Source organism: Gorilla gorilla, chromosome 18, assembly GCF_029281585.2.
Source record: "Gorilla gorilla gorilla isolate KB3781 chromosome 18, NHGRI_mGorGor1-v2.1_pri, whole genome shotgun sequence".
Lineage (NCBI taxonomy): Eukaryota > Metazoa > Chordata > Mammalia > Primates > Hominidae > Gorilla > Gorilla gorilla.
The window spans coordinates 76604092-76616173 of record NC_073242.2 but is presented as its reverse complement, the minus strand read 5'-3'; the positions used below and the strand labels follow the sequence as shown (position 1 = coordinate 76616173).

Here is a 12082-nt window from a genome sequence, read left to right as displayed (position 1 = left end):
AACCAAATGCCACATCTTCTCCCTTGCAAGTGGGAGCTAAATGAAGGGTACACAAAGGCATACAGAATGGTATAGGGGACACTGCAGGCTCAGAAGACTGGAGGGTGAGAGGGGGCTGAGGGATAAATAATTACATACTGAGTACAATGTACATTATTTGGGTGATGGGTACCCTTAACGCCCAGACTTCCTCAGTATAAAATCCATCCATGTAACCAAAAACCATTTGTATCCCTAAATAGAAATACAATTTTAAAAAGAAAAAGAAAAAAAGAAAGTAGGGTTCCAATATTAAGAAAGAATGTTAAACCTACTCTATGCTCTAGAAATGGAAGAACAAAGTCTGAATGACGGCACATCTTTTTGCAGCATGGTTTCCTGAATATTTTAAGCCCACTGGTAAGACCTGATGCTCAGAAAAAAATGATTCCCTTGAAAATATTACTACTTATTGACAATATACCTGGTTATCCAAGAGCTCTAATGGAGATGCACAAGGAGATTAATGTTTTCATTTCTACTAACACAACATTCATTCTGCAGTTCCATGGATCAAGGATTAATTTTACTTTCAAGTTTTATTATTTAAGAAATGTCTTGCAAGGCAACAGCTGCCATAGATAGTGATTCCTCTGATGGATTTGAGCAAAGTAAACTGAAAATCAGGGAAGGACTTGCCATTCTAGATGCCACTAAGAACATTCAAGATTCATGAGAGGAAGTCAAAACGTCAATATTAACAGGAGTTTGGAAGAAGCTGATTCCAAATGTCATGGATAAGTGTGAGGAGTTCAAGACTTCAATGGAAGAAGAGTGAGCAGATGTGGTGGAAATAGCAAAAGAACTAGAATTAGAAGTGGACCATAAAATGAGACTAAATTCCTGTAAACTCAAGATAAAACTTGAATGGATGAGGAATTGATTCTTATGGATGAGCAAAGAAAGTGGTTCTTGAGATGAAATTTACTCCTGGTAAACAGCTGTGAATATTATTGAGTTGACAACAAAGGATTTAGAATGCTTCACATACTTAGCTGATAAAGCAGTGGCAGGGTTGGGGAGGACTGACTCTGATTTTGAGAAAAGTTCTAATGTGGGTATAATGCTATAAAACAGCATCATGTGTTACAGAGAAATCTATTGTGAAAGGAAGAGTCCTTCAATGTGGCAAACTTCATTGTTGTCTTATTTTGAGAAAGTGTCACAGCCATTCCAATCTTCAGCAACCACCAGCCTGATCAGTCAGCAGCCATCAAGACTGAGGCAAGACCTTCCATCAGCAAGAAGTTTACAACTCACTGAAGGTTCAGAAGACTGTTAGCATGTTTAAGCAATAATGTATTTTTAACTAAGGCAAAGTCCTTTTTCCAAGATGGACACCCACAATGACAAAACCACATCACTGGAGGGTGCTGATCTTACCCTGCTGATTCTCAACTCAACAGAGGCTGGAGGAGGCAGAAGCTGCATCTCTTTTTGTTCAGCAATTTGTTGCTTTTGTCTACCAAGTGCAGGAAATCCTTTAAGATAAAAAATAAAATAGTGCTGAACAACCTGTGGACAGCTAGCTATGTGGACAAAGTGGGGAATGGCCACATCTCTACTGGGAGGTCCCTTCTCTTGGGCTGGCCCATGGCGAACTTCGTGGCCACATTTTGGGCTCTGAAGATTACCAGCTGTGGGTCACTTCTGGCATGAAAAAGGCCCCATGTCCACTCATTGGGCACAAGCATTCTTACAGAATTAAAATGAGCCATCCTCAAGCCATTATGCTCCTGCCACAGGGACAGGGAACTCCATCTCTCCTTCCATCTTTCAGGAGCCCTTCTTTTGGCAGGGGTCTAACACTTGCCAGGACAACCTATGCATGACTCTACCAGCCTTAAAGCTAGGCCAGCTCTTTGGAGCTTCTCTCACAGATGTTTGTGAGAATGACAACATACCCACCCCTCTCTGGATATGCCTTTTTAAAAAGCAACCAAAAAGGTCCACTCAACAGAAGGTATCTTCAGAAAATTGGCAAATATAAAATAATATCGAGCCCTAAAGGAGAAACTAAATTCTGGAGATAAAGTGAACTTGGACAATTTGAGACCATTCTTCTGGAAACATCATTCTTAAATGAAAGAATATCCAAGGAAGTTTATTTTCATCCAGTCTCTATGATGAATGGCTTGGTGTATTCATCAAGGGAATGAAGAGGAGAAAATAATTGCTATCCAGAGGCTTTTAGACCAGCTGCCAATGTTGTTCTCTTGAGATACCTTTTTGGAGTGTACACACTGAATATTGCTCATCCAATCAGATAAAAGCTTATAATTTATCAACATGTATAGCCCCAAGCATTCTTCAGCTGTCCACTTCCTGCAGCTCAAAACTAGAAAATGCATTCACAAAAAGTCCAGTGTGATGACTCTGATTTTAAAAAAGAGAATTCACAAAAAAGGTTTCTCTTGTACAATTTCTCATTGAAAACTGCCTCATGATATTTGGAAAAGACATCACTTCCCTCTTTGGGAAGAACTCAGAGTTGTGATAATAGCCAGAAGGCTTTAGTGAAAACAGAGCAACCTCTTTAATCCAAGCCAGTGAGAGTCATGGTGGTTTACAAGAAAATCACAACTGTAGAATGATGCCCAGGCCCATCTGGAATGGGTCCACCCAGCTACCTGCCCACTGTTTTTTAAGTTACTGAAGATTCAAATCTCCATAGTCGCATCTGACTCTTCCTTTCCTTTCATTTCCTAAAGTATTCCACTGAGAACAATTTTCCCAAAATGTTTGCAGAATTTTGCTGAATTTGGATTAAATTCTCAGGTTATTTCCAAAAATAAGTAAATTTATTGGCAAAAGAATGAACATGTGGCACCTTAAACTAAGACAACCACCATGGATCATGTTTTTAAATCACTTATTTTTAGTTGAACACCGAATGAGCACCTTCCAACATCCCAGCTCATCCCATTTTCCTTTTCCTTATACCATATATACATATTTGCAAAAATCTTCCCACAAAATATATCTTCTATCTTTCCATCCCTATCATATCGTATTATTACTTTTCAATTGATATAAAATAAATATATAAATTTTTGGAGTAAAAAAGAATTCTATACTTTTAACTCTTACATATAGGTATAGGTCTTTGATCTCTTTCATATTAATTTTTGTATATGGTGTGAAATAGGGGTCCAGATTCATTCCTCTGCATGTGGACATCCAGCTATCCCAGCACTATTTGTTGACAACTATCCTTTCCCCCTGAATTGTCTTTGCACATTCATGAAAATCGATTGATTACAGATGTGTGGGTTTATTTCTGTACTCTTAATTCTGTTTCACCGATCTCCTTGTCCTTATGCCAGAACCACACTATTTTAATTATTGTAGCTTTGTAGCAAGTTTTGAAATTGAAAAGTGTGAGTCCAGTTTTGTTCTTTTTCGAGGTTGTTTTGGCTAGCCTGGTTCCCTAACTTTTCCGTGTGCATTTTAGAATCAGCTCGTCAATTTCTGCAACAAAGATAGTTGGATTTTTTACATAGATTACATAAACACAGGATGTCTTTCCATTTATTTAGGTCTCCTTTAATATCTCTCAACATTTCTTTGCAGTTTTCAATATACAAGTACAAGAACCTATACAAGTCTTACACTTCTTTTGTTAATCCCCTCTACTTTTAAGATGAGGGAACAAGCCCAGAGCGGCTTTAAAATCCATTCTTACTTGTGCTCTTTGGTGAAAACTTTGTACCCTACTAGAATCTATGCTGACCAGTTTACCCTGATTTTTCAAGAATAATTGAGCCAATAATCTGGATTTAAGATACTATCCTAATGAATCTAATCTGCAGCCTAGCATATCACTGCTAGTGAAGGTTCCCTGCCAGTGAAGGAAGTACTTGCTTCCACAGGTTAAACAAATTTCATGACAATTCATATGGTACTGTTAGCACACTAATGGCAGCAGGCTCTTTGCAGGTCCAAAGTTTTTTTTTGGAGAGAAATAACAAGGGCTGGAATCTAAAGGAGTAAAATCCAAGTGAAGGACCCGTGGTGGTTTAAAGCACATCTGAAATTCTTTGACACTCCTCCCCATCAAGAGATGGAGTCTAATATCCCCTGCTAGACTATGGCCTGGCCTTAGTGACTCTAACAAATAGGATGTGGTGGAATTTACACTGCATGACTTCTGAGTCTAGGTCATAGACAGGAAAACAGCTCCCACCTAACTCTCTGCCTGGGATTCTGGGCCTTGGAACCCAGCCACCATGCTGTTAGGAAGCCTATATGGAAAAACTTCACATAGGCCTTCCAGTGGACAGGTCCTGCCAAGGTCTTAGTCAACACTCAGATACCTGAGTGACAAAGCCTTCAAGATAAGCCCAGCCCCAGTCACAATGCTGACAAACACATTAGAGACCCTGAGCAAAAACTGCCTAGCTTAACCCAGTCTACCATCTTAATAATAAATAATAATGTAAGACAATAATAATAAAAGATTGTGGTTGCTTTTATGCCTCTAAGTTTGGGTTTATTTGCAACAATAGGTAACTGGAAAAAAGCTTAAGTCAGTTTGCAAACTCTACCATGTACCCAGAACAATTAGGCCAATTACAATTTTGCATACTGTAAAATAGTAACCAAATTATGGTAGTATTGGAACAAGAATTTTAGAGCCTTAGACCCTAAGGGTTAGAAAAGCCCCTTGGGGTTGTATATTTGGACTGCTTGTGTAAAAACATTCATTGTTAACTTGCTTTCTTCCTTAAGAATGTGTTCCCGATGACCCAGGAGCTCCCTTAGACCCCAGTGCACAAAAACCTACATTCAGTTAACCCAGTAATACCATAAAACTTCCTCCTACAGTATGAGGTACATATTTTATTAAATATTTACAGTATTTTGAAATGTAAAGAGAAAATAACTTATTCAAAAGGCGAACACATATGAAATTCAGTACTTAGAAACACAATGTAGCCAGTCCAAGGTTCTGTCTTTAATGATACAAAAAAACAGCTACGGGATGAATTTGGAAATTGTCATCTAAATGTGGCATTTTAAAAGAAACAAGGCTGGGCACGGTGGCTCATGCCTGTAATCCCAGCACTTTGGGAGGCCAAGGTGGGCAAGATCACTTGAGGTCAGGGGCTCAAGACCAGCCTGGCCAAAATGGCAAAACGCTGTCTCTACTACAAATACAAAAATTCTCCAGGCTTGGTAGCACATGCCTGTAATCCCAGCTACTAGAGAGGCTGAAGCAGGAGACTTGCTTGAACCCAGGAGCAGAGGTTGCAGTGAGCCAAGATCACACCACTGCACTCCAGCCAGAGCAACAGAGTGAGACTCTGTCTCAAGAAAACAAAAACAAACAAAAGACAGAAACAAATACTGTATCTGAACTAGAGTAAAATTCACAAATATGTTAATTTATCATCCACTAGTTATTCAAATCTCTGGCAACAGCAAGCTATTTAGAAACCCAAACACAATCATAACATGACCTCATATTTTTTTTAATTTTTTTATCTTATTATTATTATACTTAAAGTTTTAGGGTACATGTGCACAATGTGCAGATTAGTTACATATGTATACTTGTGCCATACTGGTGTGCTGCACCCATTAACTCGTCATTTAGCATTAGATATATCTCCTAATGCTATCCCTCCCCCCTTCCCCCACCCCATAACAGTCCCCAGAGTGTGATGTTCCCCTTCCTGTGGCCATGTGTTCTCATTGTTCAGTTCCCACCTATGAGTGAGAACATGCAGTGTTTGGTTTTTTGTCCTTGTGATAGTTTACTGAGAATGTTGATTTCCAATTTCATCCATGTCCCTACAAAGGACATGAACTCATCATTTTTTATGGCTGCATAGTATTCCATGGTGTATATGTGACACATTTTCTTAATCCAGTCTATCATTGTTGGATATTTGGGTTGGTTCCAAGTCTTTGCTATTGTGAATAGTGCTGCAATAAACATATGTGTGCATGTGTCTTTATAGCAGCATGATTTATAATCCTTTGGGAATATACCCAGTAATGGGATAGCTGGGTCAAATGGTATTTCTAGTTCTACATCCCTGAGGAATTGCCACACTGACTTCCACAATGGTTGAACTAGTTTACAGTCTCACCAACAGTGTAAAAGTGTTCCTATTTCTCCACATCCTCTCCAGCACCTGTTGTTTCCTGACTTTTTAACGATGGCCATTCTAACTGGTGTGAGATGGTATCTCACTGTGGTTTTGATTTGCATTTCTCTGATGGCCAGTGATGATGAGCATTTTTTCATGTGTTTTTTGGCTGCATAAATGTCTTCTTTTGAAAAGTGTCTGTTCATGTCCTTTGCCCACTTTTTGATGGGGTTGTTTGTTTTTTTCTTGTAAATTTGTTTGAGTTCATTGTAGATTCTGGATATTAGCCCTTTGTCAGATGAGTAGGTTGCGAAAATTTTCTCCCATTTTGTAGGCTGCCTGTTCACTCTGGTGGTAGTTTCTTTTGCTGTGCAGAAGCTCTTTAGTTTAATTAGGTCCCATTTGTCAATTTTGTCTTTTGTTGCCATTGCTTTTGGTGTTTTAGACATGAAGTCCTTGCCCATGCCTATGTCCTGAATGGTAATGCCTAGGTTTTTTTCTAGGGTTTTTATGGCTTTAGGTCTAACGTGTAAGTCTTTAATCCATCTTGAATTAATTTTCATATAAGGTGTAAGGAAGGGATCCAGTTTCAGATTTCTACATATGGCTAGCCAGTTTTCCCAGCACCATTCATTAAATAGGGAATCCTTTCCCCATTGCTTGTTTTTCTCAGGTTTGTCAAAGACCAGGTAGTTGTAGATATGCGGCGTTATTTCTCAGGGCTCTGTTCTGTTCCATTGATCTATATTTCTGAAATGGATAAATTCCTCTACACATACACCCTCCCAAGACTAAACCAGGAAGAAGTTGAATCTCTGAATGGACCAATAACAGGCTCTGAAATTGTGGCAATAATCAATAGCTTACCAACCAAAAAGAATCCAGGACCAGATGGATTCACAGCCGAATTCTACCAGAGGTACAAGGAGGAACTGGTACCATTCCTTCTGAAACTATTCCAATCAATAGAAAAAGAGGGAATCCTCCCTAACTCACTTTATGAGGCCAGCATAATCCTGATACCAAAGCCTGGCAGAGACACAACAAAAAAAGAGAATTTTAGACCAATATCCTTGATGAACATTGATGCAAAAATCCTCAATGAAATACTGGCATACCGAATCCAACAACACATCAAAAAGCTTATCCACCATGATCAAGTGGGCTTCATCCCTGGGATGCAAGGCTGGTTCAATATACGCAAATCAATAAATGTAATCCAGCATATAAACAGAACCAATGACAAAAACCACATGATTATCTCAATAGATGCAGAAAAGGCCTTGGACAAAATTCAACAACCCTTCATGCTAAAAACTCTCAATAAATTAGGTACTGATGGGACGTATCTCAAAATAATAAGAGCTATCTATGACAAACCCACAGCCAATATCATCATACTGAATGGGCAAAAACTGGAAGCATTCCCTTTGAAAATGGGCACAAGACAGGGATGCCTTCTCTCACCACTCCTATTCAACATAGTGTTGGAAGTTCTGGCCAGGGCAATTAGGCAGGAGAAGGAAATAAAGGATATTCAATTAGGAAAAGAGGAAATCAAACTGTCCCTGTTTGCAGATGACATGATTGTATATCTAGAAAACCCCATTGTCTCAGCCCAAAATCTCAAGCTGATAAGCAACTTCAGCAAAGTCTCAGGATACAAAATCAATGTACAAAAATCACAAGCATTCTTATACACCAATAACAGACAAACAGCCAAATCATGAGTGAACTCCCATTCACAATGGCTTCAAAGAGAATAAAATACCTAGGAATCCAGCTTACAAGGGATGTGAAGGACCTCTTCAAGGAGAATTACAAACCACTGCTCAATGAAATAAAAGAGGATACAAAGAAATGGAAGAACATTCCATGCTCATGGGTAGGAAGAATCAATATCGTGAAAATGGCCATACTGCCCACGGTAATTTATAGATTCAATGCCATCCCCATCAAGCTACCAATGACTTTCTTCACAGAATTGGAAAAAACTACTTTAAAGTTCATATGGAACCAAAAAAGAGCCCACATCGCCAAGTCAATCCTAAGCCAACATGATCTTACATTTTAATGGCAATTTCTATTGTTGGCAATACATATTGTTGTAAGAAATTCAAAATATTTTAATGGTACAAGACACTCTCAGGAAACTAAATTATTCTATTATAAGCTATTGAACATATTAATAGCAGATGACTAATATGAATAGAATATTGACTGATTTGATTATTGCAAGATGGTACCTTAACATCTTTATTGTAATATTCACTGAAGAGAGCTAAAATAAAGCAACATTTGTTTGGGAGATAGTGATTTGTTGCATAAATCAAAGCTTTTATGGAAAAGATAGGTCTGTCTATTTAATTTCACACCTACCATGGAATTCACAAAAGTAACTGGCAGGCATGAGAACTAAATTCACAATCTTCTGTTCATTAACACTGTTTTAAATCCCTGAGCTACCAATCATATTTCCTAGAAGAACAAGGACTTCACAGTACTATGGTTTCAAAAAATATAAGTGAATTGTTCAGTATGGCAAAGATACATAAAATGAAGCAGAATGGTTGGACAGTAGCTTCTATCATAGTTCGATGAAGAAAATATCAAAAATGACTTAAGAAGACTAAGTAGTTACTTTAAGTAATAAGCACCATATGGAATAAAAGGGTCACTGAAAGCCTCTTAAACTGAGTAAAGTGGTGCTATGATTGTTATTTATCTGATATTTTAGTGATGGCTTTCTTTATTAGAAAAGCGAAGAGAATAGAACATAAAACCACTTTAAAAAGCTAAAAGTCAGGAGTCTGGCAAGATGGCCAAATAGGAACAGCTCTGGTCTGCAGCTCCCAGCAAGACCAATGCAGAAGGCGGGTGATTTCTGCATTTCCAACTGAGGTATCCAGCTCGTCTCACTGGGACTGGTTAGATAGTGGGTGCAGCCCACAGAGAGCGAGCTGAAGCAGGGTGGGGGGTCGCCTCTCCCAGGAAATGCAAGGCTTCAGGGAACTCCCTCCCCTAGCCAAAGGAAGCGGTGAGGGACTATGCTGCGAGGAACGATACAATCTGGCCCAGATACTACACTTTTCCCACAGTCTTCGCAACACACAGACCAGGAGATTCCCTTAGGTGCCTACACCACCAGGGCCCTGGGTTTCAAGCACAAAACTGGGTGGCCATTTGGGAAGACACCGAGCTAGCTGCAGGAGATTTTTTTCATACCCCAGTGGCACCTGGAACGCCAGGGAGACAGAACCGTTCACTCCCCTGGAAAGGGGGCTGAAGCCAGGGCACCAAGTGGTCTAGCTCAGCAGATCCCACCCCCATAGAGCCCAGCAAGCTAAGATCCACTGGCTTGAAATTCTCGTCGCCAGCACAGCAGTCTGAAGTTGACCTGGGACGCTCCAGCTTGGTGGGGAAAAGGGCGTTCACCATTACTGAGGCTTGAGTAGGTGGTTTTCCCCTCACAGTGTAAACAAAGTCATGGGGAAGTTCCAACTGGGCAGAGCCCACCGCAGCTCAGCAAAGCTGCTGTAGCCAGACTGCCTCTCTAGATTCCTCCTCTCTGGGTAGGGCATCTCTGAAAAAAAGGCAGCAGCCACAGTCAGGGGCTTATACATAAAACTTCCATCTCCCTGGGACAGAGGGAAGGGGCAGCTGTGGGCGCAGCTTCAGCAGACTTAAACGTCCCTTCTTGCCAGCTGTGAAGAGAGCAGTGGACCTCAAGTCTGCTAAGGGTCAGACTGCCTCCTCAGGTGGGTTCCTGACACCTGTGTCTCCTGACTGGGAGACATTTCCCAGCAGGGGCCGACAGATACCTCATACAGGAGAGATCCAGCTGGCATCTGGCGGGTGCCCCTCTGGGACAAAGCTTCCAGAGGAAGAAACAGGTGGCAATCTTTGATGTTCTGCAGCCTCCGCTGGTGATACCCAGGCAAACGGGGTCTGGAGTGGACCTCCAGCAAAGTCCAGCAGACCTGTGGCAGAGGGCCCTGACTGTTAGAAGCAAAACTAATAAACAGAAAGGAATAGTATCAATATCTTAACAAAAAGGATGTCCACTCAGAGACCCCATCTGAAGGTCACCAACATCAAAGACTAAAGGTAGATAAATCGACGAACGGGGAGAAACCAGTGCAAAAAGGCTGAAACTTCCAAAAACCATTAGCCTCTTCTCCTCCAAAGGATCACAACTCCTTGCCAGCAAGGGAACAAAACTGGATGGAGAATGTTTGATGAACTGACAGAAGTAGGCTTCAGAAGGTGGGTAATAACAAACTCCTCTGAGCTAAAGGAGTATGTTCTAAACAAATGTAAGGAAGCTAACAACTTTGAAAACAGGTTAGATGAATTGCTAACTAGAATAACCAGCTTAGAGAAGAACATAAATGACCTGACAAAACTGAAAAACACAGTACGAGAACTTCATGACACATACACAAGTTATCAAGAGCCAAATCAATCAAGCGGAAGAAAGGATATCAGAGATTGAAGATCAACTTAATGAAATAAAGCGAGAAGACAAGATTAGAGAAAAAATAATGAAAAGGAATGAGCAAAGCCTCCAAAAAATATGCGACTATGTGGAAAGACCAAACCTATGTTTGGTTGGTGTACCTGAAAGTGATGGGGAGAATGGAACCAGGCTGGAAAACACTCTTCGAGATATTATCCAGGAGAACTTTCCCAACCTAGCAAGACTGACCAAATTCAAATTCAGGAAATACAGAGAACACCACAAAGACTCCTTGAGAAGAACAACCCCAAGACACATAATTGTCAGACTCACCAAGGTTGAAATGAAGGAAAAAATGTTAAGGGCAGCCAGAGAGAAAGGTTGGATTACCCACAAAGGGAAGCCCATCAGACTAACAGCAGATCTCTCTGCAGAAACCCTACATGCCAGAAGAGAGTGGGGATCAATATTCAACATTCTTTGTTTTTTGGTGTGTGTGTGTGTGTGTGTGTGTGTGTGTGTGTGTGTGTGTGTGTGTGTTTGAGACGGGGTCTTTGTCGCAGTGACACAATCTCGGCTCACCGCAAACTCTGCCTCTTGATTTCAATGGGTTCAAGCAATTCTCTGCCTCAGCCTCCCGAATTGCTGGGATTACAGGCACCCGCCACCACACTCCGCTAATTTTTGTATTTTTAGTAGAGACAAGGTATCACCATCTTGGCCAGGCTGGTCTCGAACTCCTGACCTTGTGATCCACCTGCCTTGACTTCCCAAAGTGCTGGGATTACAGGTGTGAGCCACCACGGCCTCAACATTCTTAAAGAAAAGAATTTTAAACTCAGAATTTCATATCCATCCAAACTAAGCTTCATAAGCGAAGGAGAAATAAAATCCTTTACAGACAAGCAAATTCTGAGAGATTTTGTCACCACCAGGCCTGCCTTACAAGAGCTCCTGAAGGAAGCACTACATATGGAAAGGAAAAACCAACACCAGCCACTGCAAAAACATGCCAAATGGTAAAGACCATCGACACTATGAAGAAACTGCATGAAGTAACGGGCAAAACAACCAGCTAACATCATAATGACAGGATCCAATTCTCACATACCAATATTAACCTTAAATGTAAATGGGCTAAATGCCCCAGTTAAAAAACACAGACTGGAAAACTGGATAAAGAGTAAAGACCCATCAGTGTGCTGTATTCAGGAGATCCATCTCATGTGCAAAGACACATAAGCTCAAAATAAACGGATGGAGGAGTATTTACCAAGCAAATGGAAAGAAAAAAAAAGAAAGCAGGGTGGCAATCCTAGTCTCTGATAAAACAGACTTTAAATTAACAAAGATCAAGAAAGACAAAGAAGGCCATTACATAATGGTAAAGTGATCAATGAAACAAGAAGAGCTAACTATCCTATATATATGTGCACCCAATACATGAGCACCCAGATTCATAAAGCAAGTCCTTAGAGACCTACAA

General features: G+C 40.4%; 1 protein-coding gene across 8 annotated transcripts in view; it reads right to left on the bottom strand.

Moving 5' to 3' along the window:
- The window catches only part of PHKB (phosphorylase kinase regulatory subunit beta), a 245101-nt gene that overhangs the window by 142282 nt on the left and 90737 nt on the right, over positions 1-12082 (bottom strand). For 4 of the 8 annotated variants that reach the window (XM_063700179.1, XM_063700181.1, XM_063700178.1 and 1 more), the window contains one exon: positions 9959-10117. The exons of the other annotated variants lie outside the window; for them this stretch is intronic. In XM_063700179.1, coding sequence (XP_063556249.1) covers positions 9959-10117 — 159 coding nt within the window. The remainder of the gene's footprint in view (positions 1-9958; positions 10118-12082) is intronic. 8 annotated transcript variants of the gene reach the window in all.